Consider the following 23,184-nt stretch of genomic DNA (forward strand, 5'->3'; position numbering starts at 1 on the left):
TGAGCTAGAGTAAAGCGTCTTGCTCAAGGACACACCTGGTGCCAGAAGCACAAAAAGTATCAATAGCTTTGAGTTCTCTTATGCATTTTTGTAAATATGAAGGACTTGTAGAACATTTAATATTGTTTGAAAGCTGTGCAGCTTCGACACTGTAATATTTGCAGTAATTTAGGTACATTATGGTGCAGGTGTTAATCATTGTGTTTAGTTGATTAATGAGTCACCTCTGATTCTAATTCATGGCAGATTATATATTAGAGCAGAGGTCAAATTGACACTAAACGTCCAGTGTGATCCAGTTTGCAGTGATCTCTGACCCCACCCTCTTAAAGGGAAGGTCCCACTATAAAATACAAAAACACATGTTTAAAATCATTCCAGAGTTTCCTTTATTTCATTGTCCTCGTCTTATTCCCCACCCTCCCTCGTCCCTATTGCTGCACTCAATCATTACAAGGATATGGTGCTGATTCCATTTTACAGCAGAATAGATAAATAAATAAGTACAATTCTTCTCACTACACGCAAAAAGAGAGAACAAAATCCATTCAAACCATTGATTTCATAAATATGCTTACATCTAGCTGTCCTTGTTAATGTACATCCACATTGTTTATGCTTTGGGACAGTAATCAACCTAAAAAGCCTAATCATTACTTCTATGTGCAAACCCCTTCACATTTTTTTCCCTTTTGTTTAAAAATCAATATTTGTTCTATTAACCTTCAGTGAGTGAAAATCATTAGCTTTGCTTTCAAAGCCGCACACTGTTATCAGTGGCTGTGGGCAGCTGTACACAACTTTCTAATAATGGCCACAAAGATCATTCATGTTTTTAAAGTCAAACCCTAACGGTCCCAGAACCTCGGAGCAAACTGCATGCATTGCTCCGAGTCCTGGTTTGCATGGTTTCTTTTTTGTTTCCTCTTTCCTGCCATACTCTTTGTGCAAAGTTGAATAAAAAGAAAGCTGTTTCAACTGCAGAGTGAGGGACTCTGATGGCGCTTACAGCGGCCCAGTGCGTCATATAAACAAGGAGCGTGCATGCGAAACGTCTGGCCACAGCCACATGTGGAGATGACATCATGAACGGATGAATGCATGACAGAAAGTGATTTGGATTTGGCTCAAACATTCATATGCTCCACACGGAGCAAAGTCAACAGCAATGGTGAGTAAGGCAGGAGCTGCCGCCTTACGAAATCCGATCGGAAAGTTTTGGTCTCAATACACCACATCTGGACTGAACAGAACTTTAACCCTTGCCGTGTCACATGACGTATAAGGCCCTCCTTGTGCGCTAAGAAGCTTGTTTGATGAAATGAAAACCCATCGTTTTGCAGCGGGGAACAAATCCCGTCACGGTCCTGCACGGTGTCAGCATTATCACACATCTAGACGTCTCCTGAAGCTACAACACACACAAAGACATCACGCTTGCTGTCGTACGACTGTGGACTGGGGTTGTGTTTGGCTGCTGGGTTTAAAGACGGGCAGAGGGACAGGACGTGGAGGGGACTGATGAGTTTCTGCTGCTGGGGACAGAGCAAGCGTGTTTGTCTGGACGAAGTATGGAAGATCTGAAATGCCCCCAGAGACGACGCACAACGGAAATGTGATCCAACGTGAAACAAGCTACAACATGCATTGGTATATGCATCTCCAGAAGTCAACTATGTTTTACAGCGTTTTGTTTGTAAGTGTGATATGATCCCCATGCAACATAAAAAAGACTTACTGCATTTTCATTCTAACCAACAGGGAGCAGTTTAAATGTGCCAACGCAGAATACGAAGCACCGTCATCACAAACAAGTTAGCGCCAAAACCAAAAGCAGGCGTCCATCACGTCGTAGCGTCTGGGATTAAAGCAGCTGGAAGGAGACTACTACTAGTTGTTCATGCTCATCTGGAATAAGCTGCATGCACAACCCAGCCATTACTAATGACCCAGCTGTCATCAGCGCCTGCGACAACGCCCAGGGTTTTGTGACTGGACACTTCATTTTGGCATCAATAAGACATCCTTTAAAAAAGAACAGGTTAAATGGATGAATCACCCTTTGACCTTCTTGAAAATGAATGACGGTGCCTCGTATTCAGAGCTACTGGTCTAAACTGCGTCCTGCTGAACAGTACTGCAACTGAAAAAACACTTTGCTAATGTGGCAAGAAAAGAAATGTGGTACAACGGTAATGAAACGATGATTAAAATATCCACATAGGTGGGAATACATTAGTTTGGTATTTTCTTTTTCTTTTTAGGTCATTTCATATCTTCCATAGAGGCCGGGTCTGGGCTGCCTCCCAGGTCAGTCAATGGTCAGAGCAAATCTTAGTGTTAAGACGCCTGAGGGGACATGAAGTCGGCCGGTCTTCACATGGAGATGCTGCTGTAGAGCTGGTCAATCTTCTTCTTAAAGTATTCCTTCAACTCGGGCCTCTTGGCCTTTAGTGTCGGAGTGAGGAGGCCGTTTTCAATGGAGAAAAGCTCATTGTGGATGTATATGTTCTTCACCTTAAAGGAGGAAGGAGAAATACAGTTAGAGGCAGACATTTTAACGGACGCTGTTTAACACCTACAGGCGCCCACCTGCTCAAAGGAGTGCAGACCACTGGCTTTGCCGAGGCGCACCAAGTCTTCAAGGATCGCCTTCTTTAGTTCCTGTGGACCAAAGGACACAACGGTCCGTCTTAAAGCTCCTCAGAGGCGTTTTAGGCAGCAGGGTCTGAGCCGCGCGTCACCCACCGTGTTTTTACAGAGGTCCTTGTAGGTGCCCAGCATGCCCTTCTTCTTGGCCCACTCAGGCATGACTTCAGGGTCCGGAACGACGATTCCCACCAGACAGGACTGAGGAGAGAAAGCGTTTGGCTTGTTCTCAGTGGATTAGAGTGAGTGCGTGCCCTGGGAGGGAGAACACGGACACCGTTGAGCCTAGACCTCCAGAACGTCTGTAAACGCCTACCTGCAGACTGTCTCCGTGAACGTAGAGCTGGGCCACAGGTTGGCTCCTGATGTAGATGTTCTCGATCTTCTCGGGGGAGATGTACTCGCCCTGCGCCAGCTTGAAGATGTGCTTCTTCCTGTCGATGATCTTCAGCGTGCCGTTCTACAGGGGAGACACCATGAGAGGAGGAACCAGGCGCAATGCGCCGTCAGCGGGTCTGTGTACGTACAGGCAGCCATTTGCCGATGTCGCCCGTGTGCAGCCAGCCGTCGGGGTCCAGCGTCTCGGCCGTTCTCTCCGGGTCCTTGAGGTAGCCCTTGAACACGTTCGGCCCCTTCACACAAACCTAGGTGGGAAATGGAAGATTGGGCAAAGGCTGAAGGTGAAAAGGCTGACGCGCTCACGCGTTGAATGTGTCCGAGCGTTGTTCCTCTGCTCCGCTCACCTCTCCTTCTCCCTTAGCGGCAAAGTAGTTCTTCTCAGGGACGTCTACCAGTCTGATGAGGTTGCACGGCAGCGGGGCTCCGACGTGACCTATTCACAGGCACAGGAAGAAGAACCTTCAGAAGACACACGTGTGATGAGGTACCGGAGCCGAGCAGCAGGGGGCGACGCTGCACTGCCTTTTATTCATGATGCTATCGGCTACCAACATGTCTCCTGTTAAGAAACGCAGCTCAGCAGCTTGTATGGATTTATTATTTTGACATCAAACATCCTCTCTCAAAAATACAACAAAGAAAAAAAATGAATGGCTTCTGTCATTGGATCTTCTTTAATAGTCATTTAATGTACACTGGTTTAAAAGGAGCCATGGTTAATGTTCAGTGAAAAAGTAAGAAAATCAAGTGATTATTTCACACGTCTTGTTACGTGTTGTTACTATTAGATTTAAAGCTTTGTTCGCATGTTAATGGATGTTTTACAGCATGAACTCCTTTATTAGCAGAAATCTCCACTGTCTCGTGTTCTGCAGCAGCTGCTCTGTGGTGAATATCAACATTTGCCTGATGATAATTGTGTCCAACCAGTGCTGATATAATCACGGATCTGGACTTTACCTTCATCTCTGAGTCTCATCAGTCATTTAGAGGGAATCACAGTGTGGGTTCAACCTGCATTTTGTCATTTAGATAAAATAATTATTAATATGGAAAACACTTTACTTTTAGCCATTACTTGGTCTGAAATCTGTCAAAGTTCTTCCCATGAATCAGACGGTAACAACTACAGGTCATTAAGCCGGTGGATTAAGACGACCATTCAGCCCAGTGCAGACTGACAGCTCCTCTTTCACACTTGCTTGTTGGTTTTGGCTTTGACCTGGTTGGAAACCTGTAGTGTCGCAACAGCTAGTTCTTCAAAGTGTCTCTTGTGTTTTACCCTGATCTTCCAGAAATTCCACCTTCCGACTCACCGCCGTGTTGTTGTTTCCCCTTGAACGCCAATGATCAACCACTGACCGCGGGGAGAGCTGATAACGAGTTATGTCATTATCTGAGTATCTGTATCCAAAGGCTTCTACAGTTCAGTCTGCTTTACAGTCAGCGACCTTCCACCTGTGCTTCACTTCATGATGGGGACAAGGATCGGAGGGCCTCTGCTTTCTGTTACCTGTGGTGGAGTCTCCAGGTGTGGTGTAGGTGCAGCCAGCTGTGCACTCTGTCTGACCGTAGGCCTCGTACACCTGAACACGGGGCAACAAGCAGGTGTTCAGTTGTTTCTCATCACATGTGTATCTGCACATGCAGCGTGGACTCAACCAGTGCCTCAGAGAAAGAGCTGTGTCTTTAGCTGCTCCATTATGTTGAGGAAACAGCAAAGCTAAAAGCTGCAAACACCTGTCAGCTATGTTGAAGCTGGAGCTAAACAGTCGGCTATAAAGGCGTTCAGGCCAGTTATCTGCAGATTCATCGTCACAGCTCGTCCACTGTTTTTCACTGTGTTATCTGATACTTCAAATAAAAATGTGAAGGATGTCAATTACAGGGAAGTAGTTTAACAATAGAGTGTGTGTGTCTGTGCGTGCGTGTGTGTGCATGTGCGTGCGTCTGTGTGTGTGTGCGTGTGTGTGTGTCTGTGTGTCTGTGTGTGTGTGTGTGTGTGTGTGTGTGTGTGTGCGTGTGTGTGTCTGTGCGTGCGTGCATGTGTGTGTGCATGTGCGTGCGTCTATGTGTGTGTGTGTGTGTGTGTGTGTGTGTCTGTGTGTGCGCGTGCGTGTGTCCGTGCGTGTGTGTGTGTGTCCGTGCGTGTGTGTGTGTGTGTGTGTGTGTGTGTGCGTGTCCGTGCGTGTGTGTGTGTCTGTGTGTCTGTGTGCGCGTGCGTGTGTGTTTGCGTGTGCATGTGTGTTTGCGTGTGTGTGTGCGTGTATGTGTGTGTGTGTCTGTGCGTGCGCGTGCGTCTGCATGTGTGTGTGCGTGTGTGTGTGCGCGTGTGTGTGTGCGTGTGTGTATGTGTGTGCGTGCGTGCGTGCGCGCGTGCGTGCGCGTGCGTGCGCGTGTGTGTGTGCGTGCGCGTGTGTGTGTGCGTGTGCGTGTGTGCGTGTGTGCGTGCGTGTGTGTGTGTGTGTGTGTCCGACCTGGCATCCCAGAGCTGCTCGGAGGAACCCCAGGACAGTGGGCGAGGTAGGAGCTGCTCCCGTTATGATCATCCTCAACCTCCCCCCGAGGCTGTTCTGTTCAAAGGGGACAAACCTCATTCAGCCTAACGGAGCCGACCCTGTAGACGGCCACTTGTTGTGCTTGGAGCCGCACACTTACCTGGATTTTACTGAAGAAGATTTTGTCCCACATGCTGTCGTTGCGGATGATGCCACAGCTGACTTCTGCACTTTTCCTCTTGGCTGCAAAGTTGAGCAGCCAACGTTTCCACGAGCTGTTCGCCTGACTGAAGATCTGCAGAGGGTCAGGGGCACCACACGCTCGTCAGTCGGGACCGGTCGGTCCCTTCTGAACAAAGCTGCATTCTCCATTCAGATCCTTCTTAGTAAAGCTGCCTGATGCATTTCTAAAGAACCCCGTCTGTCATTTACAGTATGACTCTATACAGTAGGTGGATCAATTTCCCCTCTTCTTCAATCTGCAACTTCCCCAAATGTCAGAGCATGAGTCCGATTCCCAAACACTGAGCGTCGTCTCACCTTGTCGTACATACGGTTGAGCAGTCGAGGCACAACGGGGAAGATGGTCGGGCGGAGGGCCTTCATGTCGTCCGGGAGCAGACGGATGTCGCCCTGATAGAACCCGATCCGTCCTCCGTGGCAGTAAACCACTGACTGTGGACGCAGAGAAACACATTACTGATGAATCTAGAAACACTTCCTGGGCCTTTGTGTTAAATACTGAGGCATCAGTGGGAACCGATGTCCGAGCTTTTGACTGGCATCACATGAGTCAGACATCAGTCAATTTGCAGAAAGGGGAAACTCGTCACACCGTGATGTACGGGAAAACATTCACAGTCAGTGGACATACTGTGAACTGGACTTACAATCACAGCATCAGATTGACGCATCATTGCATCGACTGAATTCAACAGGTTTCGTCTTGTTGGAGAGTTTGTCTGTTTTCTCTACAGCTGAAATGAGCCAGAGCAGAAAAATGACAGTCCTCATCCCGATCATGCTCACGAACACTCTGTGCTCAGAGAGGATTTACGCTGAGGACGAGTCTCTTTGTTCTCTAATGATGCGCTAATCATCAGTGAGACGACTTGATCCTCCTGCGCTAACTCTCCCTGCACCTGGTGGGACGAGCACAGAGCTGCTGACGGCGTGTGAACGGTTCTCATGCAAATCACTGAACAGGAAAAAGGTTTCAGGAGAAATCCATATTTCATACACAATATCTATAGTGAGGAATGCAACTGTATGATGCTACTGTAAGAAGTTACTGCAAGATGCTAATTTACGATGCTACTGTACAATGCTACTGTAACATGCTACTGTACGATGCTACTTTAAGAAGCTACTGTACGATGCTACTGTACAGTACGATGCTACTGTACGATGCTACTGTACGATGCTACTGTACAGTACGATGCTACTGTAAGATGCTACTGTACAGTACGATGCTACTGTACGATGCTACTGTACAGTACGATGCTACTGTAAGATGCTACTGTACAGTACGATGCTACTGTACGATGCTACTGTACAGTACGATGCTACTGTACAATGCTACTGTAACATGCTACTGTACAATGCTACTGTAAGAAGCTACTGTACGATGCTACTGTAAAAAGTTACTGCAAGATGCTAATTTACGATGCTACTGTACAATGCTACTGTAACATGCTACTGTATGATGCTACTGTAAGAAGTTACTGCAAGATGCTAATTTACAATGCTACTGTACGATGCTACTGTACGATGCTACTGTACGATGCTAATGTACGATGCTACTGTAAAATGCTACTGTACGATGCTACTGTACGATGCTACTGTACGATGCTACTGTACGGGTCAGTCGATGAAGCTCTGACAGAGCATCAGCTCAGCACATGAGCGCTCGTGAGCAGACTTCCTGCTTCCGGGCATCTGAGGACGCCATCGCTCTGCCTTTGATTGAGGCCGGCGTCACACCTGAAGCGATGCCTTTGTGTCTGTGCGACTTCTCAACCTGCCGCTGTTGTTTGAGTCGGTGCTGAGCTCAGGGGAGGTTTGCTGGTTTCCTGTGTCACCGCTCAGACAGAGCTGCTGATGCCACGCGTTCAACGCGTGAAGGCACACGTTGCATTATATTTACAGCTCAGTGTGTTTGTGAGCACACATACACATGAGAACACCATCTTCTGGTTCTGTGCAGATGTTGCTGTCAATAGTTACTCTGAGATTTTAGAGGGGAACTATGAGACCAAAAACCTGCAAACTAAATGGAGATCAGCGTCTGAACATTTTCCTCTTTTGACACAACATTACTTCAGCTCCAGACGCAACTGAGTGACTGAATAAAAATGGCCAAAACAGGAAGTACAGGACTGGGTCGAAGCAGCAGCCGCGCCAAGCGTGCGTTTCCTGTGTGCTTTCATGTTATCGAGGCGCTAATGTAGACGAGCGATGACTCAACGCAGACAAGGATCAGGGGCTTTTATGCGTTTCACCTGCAGGGCCCAGATTTCATGGCTACTGTAGTGATTTTCCTGGAAAAGCCTGACGGGAAACGCTTCCCCACTGCAGCAGTGACCGCAGATAATGAAAACCAAACAGACTAAAGTGGAAACTGAAGAGCTATTTTCCACAGCTACACAGAGGAGCGCTCTAATTCAGACCAGGCAGGATTTAATACTTTGCCCACAAATCCCCAAAATGTTCCAACAAAAAGTCTGCAGTGACTTTACTGTATATAGCACCAGTGGTGTATTAAAACTAGACGAGACTTCTGATTCATGAGCTGCTGAGGCTGAATGTGTTTCACCCTCGTAGTAAAAGCAAACATGCTGGGAAATGATGTAAGACAATGACACAGCAGGAAAGTGAAACTAGTCCACAAAGGGAAAACAGGGATAAAGCTCCAGCCCACACGCTGAATTCCCTGGAAAACAACGCCCACGGCCGTGGATCCCTCCTAACATCCCCACAGATACAGACATGTAGTTACTGCATTCTTTTGGCTGCAGACCTGGGTTCAGCCCATTTACCTCGATGAGTCTCTCGAACATGTGAGCCAGCGGCAGGAAGGAAATGAGGCAGTCGTTCTCGTTGGGGCATATGACTTTCTGCAGGGGACAGAAGGAAACGTCAGACGGCCAATTAAAAAAGCAGCGCTGAGGCCTGGAGGTCACGGGGTCACGGAGGTCACGAGGACACGAGGACACTCACGTCGGTGACTTTGAGGAAGCCTGCGAAGTCTGCGATCACGTTGCCGTGGCTCAGCATCACCCCCTTTGGGTTTCCTGTGTGAGGCAGACAACACGTCATGAACACACCTGAACCAGGACCAGACACGCCCGTCTTCTTCTCATGGGAAGAACATGCAGTCTGCATGTAATAACACACTGAACAGGTGCTTTCTCTGAATCCCTGTTTTATGAGTCAACTAATCGTTCCTCTTTCTAGACGTTCCAGCCGTGAAGCGATGTCGCAACGGGCGATGACTGAATTCTCTGGAAACGGAGCCCCACTGGAGACTTAACCCCTCGTTGGAGCGGCCGTCAAACCCAGCAGGGGGCGCTGGTTGCAGCCGCTTGCAAGGCGACACCAGCTCTGGGGTACACCAGATCCTCGTGTGACCTGTTCGTCTGCAGGACCAGGCTTCACCGCCTGGCACAGAGCCGGGACGTCCACAGGGCCCGTTTAGCGGAGGGAGACGACACCCGGGAAACCGGGCCATTTACAATAAATGCCTTTGATCACGTTTTTAGGTCAGAATTTCAGGAACTGCAGCTGCTCTCTCTTATACATGAGTGCCCGTGTGGTGAGTGTGGCTGTAGAATGTCAACATTCAGACATTTCAGCTGGAGTTTTGATGTGATCCTTGTGGTTAACCGGCCAAATGTTCGTGCATTTGTTACACAACGCTTTTGTGTGACTGTGCGATAAGTGAGATTTGTAAAAAAAACCTCAACACATTAGTGGTCATGTTCATGTGAACTGGCACCGCCGCCTGTGTCAGCTGACTTACAGGAAACCAAGACTGAGCCGAGGCTGAGTTCACAGACAGACCTGTGTTTAGCATAGAGCCCTGCAGGGACTCGTCAATACACACACCGGTGGCGTTTCCACAGAAAAACGCTGCGCCTGCACTGGCCTGGAAAGGAATGTCATGATTGACACATATAATGAGGTCTGTCCTGTCGGACTGGTTGGCTAATACTCCAAAACACACGGGGTAATGACACATTGTCATTTCATTTAGGAATTGTTTTATTTATTACTACTGTGGTTGACCTGAGAACCGGTTTGACCTCTGAGGTTAATACTGTTTAAGAGGTCACACAAGTACATGACAGCCTACAATGAATGTAGAATAGAATTTAAGTAGCTTATTTCTGTGTGTGTCAAGGACCTGAACGTTATTCCAGGAAACCCCTGGAGGTGCGGGCGCTGCTTCGTTGTACTGGCCTGTCTTATTATTCCCGGTAAAGTGCAGTACAGTAGGTAAAATGTTTGCAGAGCTCTTCACACTGATCTCTGCAGACTAATTAACAGCCGGGTGTGTCTGCTTCCGCTAAACGCGGCACGTCTCATTTACTTACGGCGACAGAGCAAATATTTCACTTGAGTCCATGTCTAGTCTTGTTCAAACTGTAAAATGCCTTGATTAGTGTAAAGGCTCAACATAGTGGTGTCCACCAGCTGCTTCACTACACAGTCCCATATGTAAACAGGCACTACCTGTGGTTCCGCTGGTGAAGCACACGATGGACAGGTCGTCTGGCGCTGGCGGCTGTGGGGAGAGAAGGTGCACGTTAGTCGTGCACGCAACACATCACTGCAGGAAAGGCAGCTAATAAGGTGTTTCAACAATATTAGTGCTGACAAATGTGCAGTGTGGCATCGGGGTCATGAATGTCGTGAAGATGCATCAACAGTTGTTGCGATGTTTCAGAGTGTGATCGCAGCGTCATGCAGAGAAGAATGGGTTCTGACTCACTATGGGGTGTCTGTGGTGCTCTCTGCCCAGAGCCTGAGGGAGAAAAGAGCAGAACAAGCGTTACACGCTAACGTTTGGCGCAGTCACTCAGTGAGACATGGCAGTTATGCACATGGTGGCTGCCAGATGCGTTCCTGCTTTTGTCCTAAATGTCCCCACAGAACCTTCATTAGAGCTGCCTGTGTGTTTAAGTCATGTCCAACACAAAAGACACGCAACGCTCGTGTGTCTGTTCTGACTGAACCAAATGAGCCGCTCACATTTACCGGAATCAAATCACACACACACGCACACACACGCGCGACATGTGTGACATAGTTGTGGTTATGAAACAGGGCGTTCGCCGCATTCTGCGCGGACGATAAAGAAGATCTCATCTCACATTCCTGACAGGGAACTTTCTGACTCTGAACTGATCAAATCTAAACGCCAGCTTGTTTTGACTGTGTCTTCCTGAAATCTTATCTCGCGACCAGTTGGTTCTTCAGCATGAAATGCTTGGTGTCGCACGGATAATTGGATTAAGTGTTGATTATTAGACACACAGCAGTCTTTACTCAACCTTAAAACAGCTGGAAGTGATTTAGAGGAAGGAATCAAAAAGACCCTGTGTTTTACTGGGGGTGAATTCCACACATTCACCATCTTGCTTTGATTATTTACAGCAGGATCTTGTCCAACAAACTGGGACGTGTTTGACTGACACTTTTCTGTGGGTTCCTCTGTGTCCTGATGTGTTTCTGATCTCATACCTCCACTTCCTGCATGGCCTGCACGTGGACGCCGCAGCTCCTGCCGCGCTCCACCAGCGCCGGCTCAAAGGCGTCCATCAGGATGATCCTCCGCAGCCCCGGCGTCTCCTCGCGCTCCACGTTCTCCAGCAGCACCTGCGCTTTCTCCACTTTGTCGCAGATGACGGTGGTGATGTCAGCTGCAACCACACAGGCACACAAGAGCACACGCACCCTTGTGTGTGAATGCCAGCAGAGCAAAAAGAAGAGATCCACGTGGATTTGGGCTTTATTTGAAAACCAGCTCTTTGTGCTGCTTGTTAGATCAGCTGAGCCTTAGATGCAGATGCTTCCAGTCACCAGTGAGGGGCGCTGTGCTGCTAAACGCTACTGTATGAGCTGCCACGGCAGGTACTAAGAGTTAGTGCCAGTCACATGATTTACGGTACATGTTTATCTCAAACCCGTGAGTCGTGTTTACTCTTACCAGTGTTAATGATGAACCGTATGGCATCTGCGCCCAGAGTGTCATAAAGAGGAACCACCACCATGGAGTAGGTGTAGCAGGCCAGCTCTGAGATGATCCACTACAATCACAGGTCAGGGGTCAAAGGTCAGACAACACGGGGCGCATGCAGAGATCGGCACCGGGACAGAGACTCACCTCTGGCCTGTTCTGGGCAAACACTCCTATGAACTGGTTGGCGTTGGGCTGGCAGCCCTGGTGCAGGAGGCCGGAGCCCACGTGCTCGGCCCGGGCCGTCACCTGCGGAGTGGGAGCGGCTCATTAGACTCTGAGCGTGCGTTTCAGGGGGAGGAATTCCTTCCACCCCCACGTCTGTGACTATGAGCCTGGCTTCAATTAAGATTCTCCATCGTTTAACTGCCTCACTTACTGTGAGTTGCACACAGAACCAGGGCTGCAGCAGAAACGGCTGGGTAATAACTTACACGCGTTCTCAACAGTGTAAAGTGAATACGACTAGAAACAAGTTGTGGCTCATCCCGCTTTCCTGGGAATCGGACGGCGATAAGAAAAAAACCAAAACAGAGGAAGGGTTAGTCGTAATAATTAACTAGTCATGTGACGCGATGTTTGCTTCACAGTTACGTCTACGTCACTGTGGAAAACACTCCCACCACCGACGCTACTCCCACAGTTTTCCCTGTCATGTTAGAGTAGATGTTAGTGCAACTTTGCTTCGAGATCTGCTGGAACCTGCAATGGCTTCAGGGGCTGTTGAGTGTTTCCATTCACACACTCCAGTCGGTATAGAAAAAAGATTGTATGATTTCATTCCAGCTAAACTAGAAGAGGGAGGGAACAGATGTCAAGTCTTCCATCTACAGTAAATGCTTTGTTTTCATTTCCCATTTCATTTGCTGAGGGGTAACTTTGGATCTTGCATCATGGTGGCTGAATATATTTCTCGGAAGCTGGTTTGGCCTGTTTTTGTTGTATATGTGTAAATAAACCCACAAAATGCACATCAAGGTGCATTATCAAGGTAATTATCATCATGAAGGTGACCGTCATGTTTCATGTTTTGACACAGAGTGATGGGTGTCCGCTGAATGGCACCGACCTCCTTATAGGACATCCATTTGTAAGGCTGGTTGGGGAGGCGCGAGCCTAAGCAAGGTCCATCACCTGTCGGACAAAGAAAAGGTGGAAAAAGAAGGTTTAAGTCCCAAATCTGATGGAAAAAACGTCACACACGATTCATCAAGCTCTTATTGTGAAAGAGCCCTCGAGTCTTTGAGCCGGAAAAGCCTCAAGCCGAAGATTGCATCATCAATTTCCCAACAGATAACAATTCCTACAATAATGTGAAAAGTCCAGACGCATTTAACTCCACTGGCTGACTGTCGTTTGAAGTAAATGCCCTTTGGCGACTCACTAATGAGTCATTTCACGATTAAAATAACTCCAAAGACTGAGTCACGTCTGAAGATGAAGACATCTGCTGTATCTTGGGAGCAGGTGCGGTCGGCTCACAATGAGGCAGACATATCTGCGGGCCCTGACACAGTTACCGTTAGCAACGATGGCCATCACCTTGGTAACCGGATGGCTCGTTTTACCTCCAGCAGCAGAGACGCGATTGGAGGTTTCGCGATCAGACCACAGCGTTGTCAGAGTGTATGCGTCTGCGTGCAGCGCAGCCACACGAGTGTAACACAGGAAATAGATGTACTCCAGGGTGGAGCATGTGTTCAACCTGCACATCTACACTGTCAATGCATCTGAGCTAATTGTTTTGTCCTGATGTTTAATTATAAAACTGACAGAACAGAAATAACACTTACCAACATATTTCCCCATTTTTCCTATTAAACCTTTAGAATTATTTTTATTGTTTAAATCTAATTCTATACTGAAATCATTTATACTGTAATATCTTAGACTAGACTGGGTTCAGGGGAGCAGATGCTGCTTCTTCTTCTACCCACCAGATATACGCAGGCCTCTCTGGAAGACCTCGTACATGGTCCTGGCGTCGTCATGGTAATGAGTCAGCAGCTTGGTCCTGTCGCCCATCATGGACCTGCGGCCGCCACCTTCGTGCTGATGTGAGGAGAGAGAGAGTTTGTGGTGCTGATGGAAGCTGCTATTAAATAAAAAAACAAGACTTGCAGAAGAAAAACAGCATCGAAGCCGTCATCATCACAAAGTCTGTGACACATAGAATTTCCTTTGTTATCCAGCTGATGTGTTTGCTGTGTTGGCCTAAAGCGGCCGCTGGGCTGAACAGGGCTTTGCTTCGTTCCGCCTCGTGAACACAGAGGCATTCCAGACAATTAGAGCGGCGTCTCATTAACACGCCACCGGGTTGCGGCGTTCCTCAGTGAAGCGCGTTATGAAAGCTGTCCTGTGAGCCGGCGAGACACGCGCTCGGCTCCAGTGCCACCTTCACCAACAAAACCCCCGAGAGCTGCAGGAAACCCTGAAAGGGCTTCACCGCGGGTGGGAGGGACTGTGGAGTGTGTGATGGCTGACACGGTGGTTGAGGTAAACCAGGACTGGGGTGGACTGGAGGGCAGCTGGTGTCAAGTCAAGGTAAACATGTGAGACAAGGTGTCGTCGAAGCTCGGCCTTAGTGTTAATGAACCACCGTGGGGCTTTCCTGACGTCTACAAGCGATACGATGACTCAGCGCTCGTGCTTTATCAACAGGCCCAACTACAGTATCTAGAATCTAGAGGCAATAAAACAACCCATAATAAGCTTTATCGTCTCATGAGGTCATGAACGCTGTGACCTACATGACTTTTCCTCGTGTGACCTGTGTTAAAGCTGTTTACCGGCACTTCCTCCGACTGGTGCTGCAGGCTGCAGGGCGGCGTGATGGGCCGCGGCCTGGTCGCCAGCCAGTACGTGAGCACGGCGGTCAGCGCGCCGATGCCCACCAGCGTGGAGGTCGGCAGCGACAGGAAGAACTGGCTGATGTCGTCCATCTCCGGGATCCTCAGGCCGCTCATCATCTCCTGGGCCTGCATCTTCTCCATTAGGGTGGAACTCAGCTCTGCACACACGTGGAAACAGGGCAGTCAGAGGGCGAATGCTGAGTCAGCGACGGGGAAACTGTGTCTACTGTGTCATCGGATGAGCAAATGAGCAAAATGCTGCTTCACTCGTGTGAAGAAGAAGAAAACCGTCCTCTCTGAACATCAGTTTGCTAAAGGGAAGAATATGAACAGTAACAATTATTTATTTTAAACTCAGAATCACAAGCGTAGCTCTGTCTGCACACAGGAAGCCTCCGTCGAGCACCTGCAAGCGAACTGCAGCACTAAGCATTAAACTGACCGGAGCCACGAGTGTGAACCTGACTAATAACCCACATTTCCTCATTTGAAACCTACACCCTCTAAATGCTAAAGCTGCTCCATCACGAGGAAACGAGCCGTGGGATGTTGTGTGTGTTGCCAGGTTTGAGTAAGTTCCTCTATCGTTAGAGCCGCGGCGTCAGCGTGGCTTCAAATCTACAGAGACACGTTGAGTAGCTTCATAAATGAATAAATGCATGACTGCGGGTCAGACGTCATGTCAGTTATTACAAACGTCTGACATGTAAGAACATGAGCAGGTTTCCAGAAGGTGGTTGTTTCCACCTCCACATCTGTCACATCTGTATATTACACAAAGAAAAAGACTCCATCCAGTAATGCAGAACTGTGTTCACAACATGGTAGTACTACTAGTTTTCTATTTCCCTCAGATACTGTGACCTTAAATGCATCGCTGTGCTTAAACAGAGTCCGTGGGTCTTCCCCACCTGCTCTTACTGTAATAGACGGCCGACACTGAAACACAGAAGTGGTGGGACTAGAAAGTAGATAAGACACGACGTGTCACGCATGGTGCTCATTACTGCTCACACACACACACACACAAACACACACACACACACACACACACACACACACACACACACACACACACACACACACACACACACACACACACACACACACACTGTGACATGCATAATTTATGTGAAGGAGGCTGACGGCAGCGCTGACAGGAGGGTTTCCTTCCCTCCTGTGGGAAATGAGTCAGAGACAGTGCCACCTGGCTGAGCCAATCAGGGCGCAGCTGCAGCTCAGGGCCAATCAGAGCCACTTCCTGTGTGCTCACTGTGCCTCCCTCCCCCACCACACACGCACGCACGCACGCGCACACACACACACGCACACACACACACACACACACACACACACACACACACACACACACACACACACACACACACACACGCACACACGGGCTAAAAACAGGCTGATGGGTGTTAACATCTTCCTCATTCACATTCACATTATTTTGGGACCAGTCTGTGGTGGAGGCAGCTTATAGAAAGTCAAGAGTAAAAGGTGCTGAAGCTAAAAGGAGTAAAACAGTGGTGTGATGAATCTGAGGCTTCCTCCTCCTGAAACTAAAAACTGCAACTGGTCTGAAAGTTTTTATGCTAACTGACACTAACTTTCACACTGTTACGAGAGTCTTTAAGTTGAAGCTGTGATAATTGGTGATAACATCATTTATTATTGTTGAAGATTAAACCCAGAGGACAAATAAAAAATAAAACAACAATAATATCACATGACATAGGTTAAAAAACCACAGTAAATCCCCGGAGATGTTTCTATCCCAAACTCTAGTTGGGCTCAAATCCGCTAAAGCGACGCTTCTGTTGAGACAGAAACCATGGGCTGTAACTGAAACCCACAACCTGAGGCGTGTGTGATGTGGCCGAGAACGCGGGTGCGCCTGCAGCTCAGCAGGACTCCCTACTTCCCTCCAGCTTTTACTGCACTCGCTGGGTGTTTCCTCCTGTGTCTTTTTTTGTTTCTCTGTCGTTCTGATAAAAAAACAAACAATGCAGCTGAGGAATTAAGCGTTGCTCAACTGCTGTGAAATGCTGAGTCGCACTCTGCACAGCTGGGGACTGTCCGGCACTAATGCTTATCTGCTGCAAGGACATGACTGAAAACACAATCTGGCACAGTTTCAGGTGGTTTTACATCAGACAAACAGAAATCAAAGACAAACCCAGTCCTGTACTGCGTCCGTACGGTGGAGGAGACGTAAAGACCAAAATAGGGTTTTACAGATTTCAGTTAAATTGACCTGTTTAATAGTTACACGTCCCTCCTGCTTTAAACAGCTACTGTGCCTGTTACAGCTGCATGACGGGGTCGTACAGACCCTGCACCTCCTACTGTATTGTTCCACATCAGTCTCTGATGGGACGATCAATGGCAACGCCATCACAGCACACGCACATCATTTCCACGTCTGTACCAACAGGATGGAGACGAAGCATGTCAGAAAAACAAATAAACCAAGCCTGAAACACAGACCAACAGAGGTCGTAGTCTGAGCAGCTCCATGACCCACATGAGACCTTTACAGCTTCAACAGCACACACACACACACACACACACACGCACACACACGCACGCACGCACGCACACACACACACACACAGTGGCTCTGCTGCAGTGGAGGCGCAGCTACGGCGGATTAGCCAGTGAACAGAGGCTAAATATAGACAGACTCCATAACCTACAGCCACCGCTGGGCTGATAGCTGGAAACAAGAGCGACAGGTTACACACACACACACACACACACACACACACACACACACACACACACACACACACACACACACACACACACACACACACACACACACACAGTAAATAGTAGTGTCTAGTAATCATCACTTTTACTTTATTTTTATTTTACAGTGGAGGCTGGACTTTAACTGCAGTGCATAAATGTAACTTGTGTTATTCGTGGTAGTGAGTCAGTTTTAGAGAACGTGGCCAGAAAGAACTGTTCTAAGTATGATCAGATATGGTTTTGTGATGAATCCCACTTCCTGCTAGAAGCACATCTGCACATGATTGGGCTCAGCTGACTCATAGTGGGACTGGCACCTGTGAGGAGGAGCAGCCTTCACGTGGAGCCTGCGGGGTCAAACAAAGCAGTGCAGACACGCTAACGCACCGCGGGGTCCTGCCCCGAAAGCCCGGCAGCAGCAGGAGGCTCGCAGGCTGAGCAGAGCGGTGCAAACATCCACATGCGCTCGTCTTTTTGTTCCGCTTGTGGAACAGGACAGAGCAGACAAGCAGATCGCAGCCTCAGCCGCTGATGATTCACTCACAACATTTCCTGTTAAAAGTGAAGCCAGACCTGCAGCAGCACGGAGGAGGCCTGAGTGCTGTCTGGAAAACTGTAATAGGCTTTAAAATCAATTAGATCCCTTGTCTACACAACGTCTGCATCCTTTTCAGGGGGTCGGTCTTTTAAAGTGTGCATGTATTTAAAAAACGGCATAACTGAACCTGTTTCACTGCACGGTTCGCGCTTTGAACCTCCGGCCTGTAATAACCCACATAACTCACCCCAGACGTGCACACGCACACACACAGACGTGCACACGCACACACACAGACGTGCACACGCACACACACAGACGTGCACACGCACGGACGTTGTGCTCTGCACAGACTGTAGCTTCAGCTGCTGTGACACAGTTCAGACAGCGGGTCAGCAGCATCCCCATCAGCACCGGCCCGGCCCGTGTCAGCGTGTGAGCGGGTGTCATTTGTAAAATGAGGAGCAACGCGGTCACGCCACCAGAGAGGAATTATACTCGTTACATTAGTTCTGCTGCAGCGTCATTTGGGAGCTCCCTCTAATTATCTTAAAGCTGCACTGTGTTAAAAATAAGTAAAAACCTTGTTTGTTCTGGTTCATAAAACCTGGAGTAATTTTAATAATTGCAATATTCACTTTTTGAAACCAGCCTGAGATTCACTTCAGAGAGAAACTGTGCACTGATCCAACTCTGCACTGGGAGAACGGTCCTCCTCATAGTGCCTCTGTTGGTTACTAAACAGGACACGCTTCAGCTGTGATGGAAGCATTTACAGTATTTATCTGTAAACCTCCAGGAAGCTGAAGGAGGATCCCGGCTGCACCTCCTCACATGAAAGAGCAAAATGTGCTCCAGAGGTGGAGGCTTCAGGGCAGAGGACACTGATCCGACCGATGTCACACGTCACATTAACATGACCATAAACAGCCCACGTGAGGCGGCTGTGAACCCATCAGTCAGTTCATTGCGTTTGTTTAACTGATGCTTTGAGCCGTGAGACATTTTTTGCATCTTTTCTTTCTCAGCCAGACGCCACCGAGCGCATGTTTCGCTGCAGTGCTGTGCACCGTGCCGTGCAGGTCCGCGGGCCGCTGAACGGGCCGGCTCCGCTTCCCGTGACCTCTGGGGCTTAAAGTGGAGCGCATGCAGGCGGCCTCGGCCCGCGGGTCCCGCCTCATCGGCCCATGGAGGAGCGCCGCCAATGACGCGCCTCAGCGGGAGATTACAGCCTATTAGCACCGGCACAGATGACCGCTGGTAACCTGTCAGCAGACGCGTCCTTGGAACTCACACCGTATTTTGTCTTTGCGTCCTGTGGGTTTGCCTGCTCCTTCATCCCTGCAAGGTCGCGTGCAGGACTTCAGCTCTCTAGCTTTAAACCTCCTCGTCACTTGCTGCTATTCCTCCGCTCAGACTGTCCACAAGTCAAAGCCAGCACAATTTCCTGCCACTGTCGCTGAGGGCTAATTATACAGACAATGTGAAAGACACGAAGCAGTCATTTCCCCTCCTACACACGAGATGCAGCAGGTGATCGCGATTGTAAATCATTAAATATGAACAGGTAGATAATGAAAGAAACATTTTATATATTTAAAAAAATGCAGCCTCAAAATGCAAATTAGGCAAAAATAGGCTAATTAACGAAAGGTCAAAGCGGCAGCAGCAACTTACACAGGCATCGAATGCAGCCGTGCAGCTCGTGGTGTGTGACGTGTGTGAATGTGCACGTATGTAGTGAGTCAATATCACATCAGTCGGTGCCAACTGGTGATTAGCAGCCACCGGGGAGACGAGGAAGAGGAGGGACGCGCGTGGTGTGGTGTGAGCCTGCGCGGCCTCCGTATCACACCACCCGCTCAGCAGACGCTGCTCCCGCTGGCCACGCCCACCCCCCCTCCCTCCCCCGCCGCGACCCCCCCCCCCCCCCCCCCCCCCCAGCACGCAGCGCTCGTCTCCTCCTCTAACGCGGACAAAGACCAGCGCGCTGTGATGAGTGATGCTCGACATGCGTCGCACACACCTGTGGGCGCACGGATGCAAATAGAGTCGCCTGCGCTTTTATTCGGCCCCGAACAAATCGCACGCAGCGGCACAAGACCAGGCTGCACCCAGTTTGATTTGACTATCAAAGCGAGGGGGGAGGGAGGCCTCAGAACGCGGGGGAATGAGACCAGCAATGAGGCTGATGAGGTCAATTTACACCAAAGGTTTGTGGGTAATGCTTCATTTTGGGGAAACATTTTACAAACAAACAGCGCTTCTTCAGAGCTTTTCATGCTCAACGTCGACCACAGTGTCAGTAAGACCTGGTTCAGCACTTTCAGGCTGAGCTATTACCGCCACAAGAAGAGGCAGAGGAAGTACGGATGCTGACACAGCAATAAGCCACTCAGAGGGAAAGCTTCCGTGTGGATCCCATCTATGAGCCTTTAACAGTCACCTGCCAGCTGGTAGCTACAAACACATTAGCCTCACAGTCTGTTCCACAGAACAAATGCTTAACACTCTCCATCGCTCCTGTACAGTTTTTAGCCCAGTATCATTTCTAAGGTCATTAAATATGGTGGGGGGCGTGTGGCCAGTGTTATGTTAAAGAGATAGGCCGTCAGCCTTAAATAGTTGATCCTCATTGGCTGCTTCCACCATCCAGTTAATTAAAAATTGAGGAGGGAAAAAGAATAGGTTTACACACTGTAGGGCTCCACTGGATGGTGATTACGGTGAATTATTTATGCTGAGCAGCAGCAGGATGCTGCGATGTGATGCCAGGTTAAAGGTGTAATGAATCTCCCACGTGGGGCCTGACGCCGCAACAGTTCAGCCCGTTTCTAACTCTTCTGGGCGTCACTCTCTGGTTGGCTCAGTCAGGAATTGAACATGCAGCACGTACAAACTTTAATATTAATGCAGCAACCAAAACCCAGGTGTTACGGATTCCTCGTCACTTAGCAACCCTGCAGTGCAGATGCTGTTGGAAGCACAAGCAGCAGCTAAGACCTCATCAACACAATGCAATAAAGCGGACGACGATCGTGTTTCTTTCATAAAACGTTACACACACCGAAACTCCTCCGCCACGCAGCGACTAATCTGCCGTTTAATGCTAATTTACACGGGATTTCAGCACCCCTCTCTCCTGGACAGCTCCGTCCAATCAGAGGCGGCCGTTTGAAACGCGTCATCCTTCCTCATCCTCCTCATCCTCCCCTCCTCCATCCCAGAGGCATGGCGGAGGACATCACAGACAAAATGCTGAGTTCACACCCGGCGTCCCGACAAACTCACATCATTGACTTAAAAAAGGGTGTAAAACACGAACGCCGATGCAGCTTCTAATAGGAAATGAGGTTTTTAGCTGCAGGGCGTTATGAGATGGGGTTTTAATGACGCGTGTCTGGTTCCTACGCACAATGTCACACGACCTTAGCAGCCGGCCGGCCTCGGCAGCACACGTTCAAGGCTTAACCGCAGGTGGATTCATTCAGTGAAACGGCACATTTTTAACGCAGAACATTTGTGTCACGATTGAATTCGCCGTACGATGATCCACGCGCATGCAGGCGCGTGGCACCGTGTCCACGACACTGTACCTGATTAGAGGTAAAGCCGGCCCGAGCGCATCCCTCGCCGTGCGGCCCAATAACCCAGAAATGCTGAAGCGGAAACTCAAGCCCTGCGGCCGGAGATGGACGCGGAGCCGCTCGTACGGAGGCTGAGCTCAAACACGTGTAGTCTGAGAAAAAGGCAAATGTCAGCCGCTGTAGGCGACGCGTCAAACGCAGCATCAGAACACGACTTGACGCTCGAGTCGAAACGAAAAAGGAACCGCTCGGCCGCCGAAACTGAAAAAGCCGGCAGTGAATGAAACGCAACGTGTCCCGGCCCCCCACGAGGCAGGTGCACCGCGCTGGCCCGGCCGCGCGACGCCGACCGGCCAAAGGCACGCGAATGGGAGCAGCCGGCAGCCGCAACTCACCTAAAATGATCCAGAGCGACCCAGAGACCAGGACGAATGCGAGCATGTCGTTCTCATTGAGTCAGCGCTCCCGGTGCACGAGCGGCTCACAACTGCAGCGTCGACTGCAGCAAGTCGCAGTGTGGGAGATTAAGGAGGGGGGCGACAGTACAACCGAGGCAGAGCTCCGCGGGGAGCCGGCGAGGGGGATGGCGGCGTCCAGCTGGTTGCGCTGCGCAGCGACGGCCTACTGCAGCATCCTTCCTCCGACAGGATTTTCCACCTTCACCTCGTTGGCGGCTGCGCAATGGCAGCGCCCGCTGCTGATTCAGAGGGCTTGTAGCTGCGGACTGATGGGGATGCGCTCGGCCGGTGGGCTTCTTATTCTCGTTATGCAAAATGATGTAAAAAGGCACCAATGTGATAAAGGCGTGTATTTATAGACGTGTTTGAGCGTGCAGCCGTTTGTGGGTGTTTTGTGTCGATTCCTCGCGCAGGAACCGTCGGTCCAGCACGTCGCACCGTGCACCCTACCGGTTCCTGCAGCTGATCGCAGCTCTGACACAGAGCTTGCATCACGGTCACGTGGTACAAGAAGACCCTCCCAGTGAACTAAAGTAACCTTGAGACAGCCTGACCAAGTGACTGAGTGCGTGCATCGCTCGCTCACACGGAAAAAGGCACATTTAAACGCCGTCTGAAATCAGAAAACAGTCTGCTGGTTGTTATTATCATCGGCGATGGCTTCGCTTTTCACGTCTCTGACGTCCAATCTGCTCTTCTGAGAGTGTGTGAGTGAAGACGCGTTCATCTACTGGCGGATTAGTTCATGAACTCTCCCTTTTACGAAGCCTTCGAGGTTTCAGTGCAACGACAGGAGCATGTATTGGGGTATTTAATGTTAGTGCGCCTGCTGTGAATGTCTCTCCCTGCGTTTATTGAGCAGCAGTGACCCACGTGCTCGCTGTCTTATTGTGCCAGCATCACGTGACTGACCTTGTTTAACGGGTCACTTGTCCCGGCCTCCAATCTGTCAGTCGCAGCAGTGCCGCCGCCACCTTCCCGTCCTGTCCTCCGCCCCCGGTTCCTTCAACGAATGCGTGCTGAGACAGACTAACAGACGCAGGACGGCACGAAGAATCAGCAGCGTGAGCTCATCAGCAGCTGAAGCGCGACGGTGCTTTATGCAAAAACCTACAGACACTGAAATGGACTACTTAGATTATTTGTTTTTCACTGCTAAAGTTCAAGAGAGCAAAAAAAAAAATCTCCTAACGTGCTCT

At 49.4% G+C, this 23,184-nt stretch overlaps 1 protein-coding gene across 2 annotated transcripts; it reads right to left on the bottom strand.

Annotated features, from left to right (window-relative positions):
- Positions 1-365: 365 nt before the first annotated feature.
- Positions 366-22,428, bottom strand: acsl6 (acyl-CoA synthetase long chain family member 6). 2 transcript variants are annotated; one of them, XM_029173621.3, is made up of 21 exons: positions 21,923-22,428; positions 14,577-14,797; positions 13,725-13,839; positions 12,857-12,921; positions 11,935-12,036; positions 11,758-11,857; positions 11,292-11,470; positions 10,540-10,572; positions 10,281-10,332; positions 8,766-8,839; positions 8,585-8,662; positions 6,087-6,221; positions 5,707-5,841; positions 5,526-5,621; positions 4,562-4,634; positions 3,393-3,481; positions 3,177-3,293; positions 2,966-3,109; positions 2,749-2,850; positions 2,593-2,664; positions 366-2,517 (listed from the first exon to the last, which is right to left on the bottom strand). In XM_029173621.3, exons 1-21 carry the CDS (start codon positions 21,966-21,968, stop codon positions 2,377-2,379), a joined length of 2,169 nt encoding a protein of 722 aa, XP_029029454.1. In that variant the 5' UTR covers positions 21,969-22,428; the 3' UTR covers positions 366-2,376. The 2 variants fall into 2 exon arrangements, with proteins under 2 accessions (XP_029029454.1, XP_029029455.1); XM_029173622.3 differs by lacking the exon at positions 21,923-22,428 and adding an exon at positions 21,537-21,797.
- Between the last annotated feature and the right edge of the window lie 756 nt (positions 22,429-23,184).

The sequence above is a fragment of the Betta splendens genome, chromosome 14 (genome assembly GCF_900634795.4).
Source record: "Betta splendens chromosome 14, fBetSpl5.4, whole genome shotgun sequence".
Taxonomy (NCBI): Eukaryota; Metazoa; Chordata; class Actinopteri; order Anabantiformes; family Osphronemidae; genus Betta; species Betta splendens.

Excerpts from the sequence above, each read along its gene's own strand:
- acsl6 (XM_029173621.3), bottom strand. The coding sequence starts at position 21,968 with ATGCTCGCATTCGTCCTGGTCTCTGGGTCGCTCTGGATCATTTTAG. Across the intron at positions 10,573-11,291 it reads AGGCCATGCAGGAAGTGGAG|GCTCTGGGCAGAGAGCACCA; the intron begins GTATGAGATCAG and ends TTTCTCCCTCAG. Across the intron at positions 5,622-5,706 it reads TCTTCTTCAGTAAAATCCAG|AACAGCCTCGGGGGGAGGTT; the intron begins GTAAGTGTGCGG and ends CCCTTTGAACAG.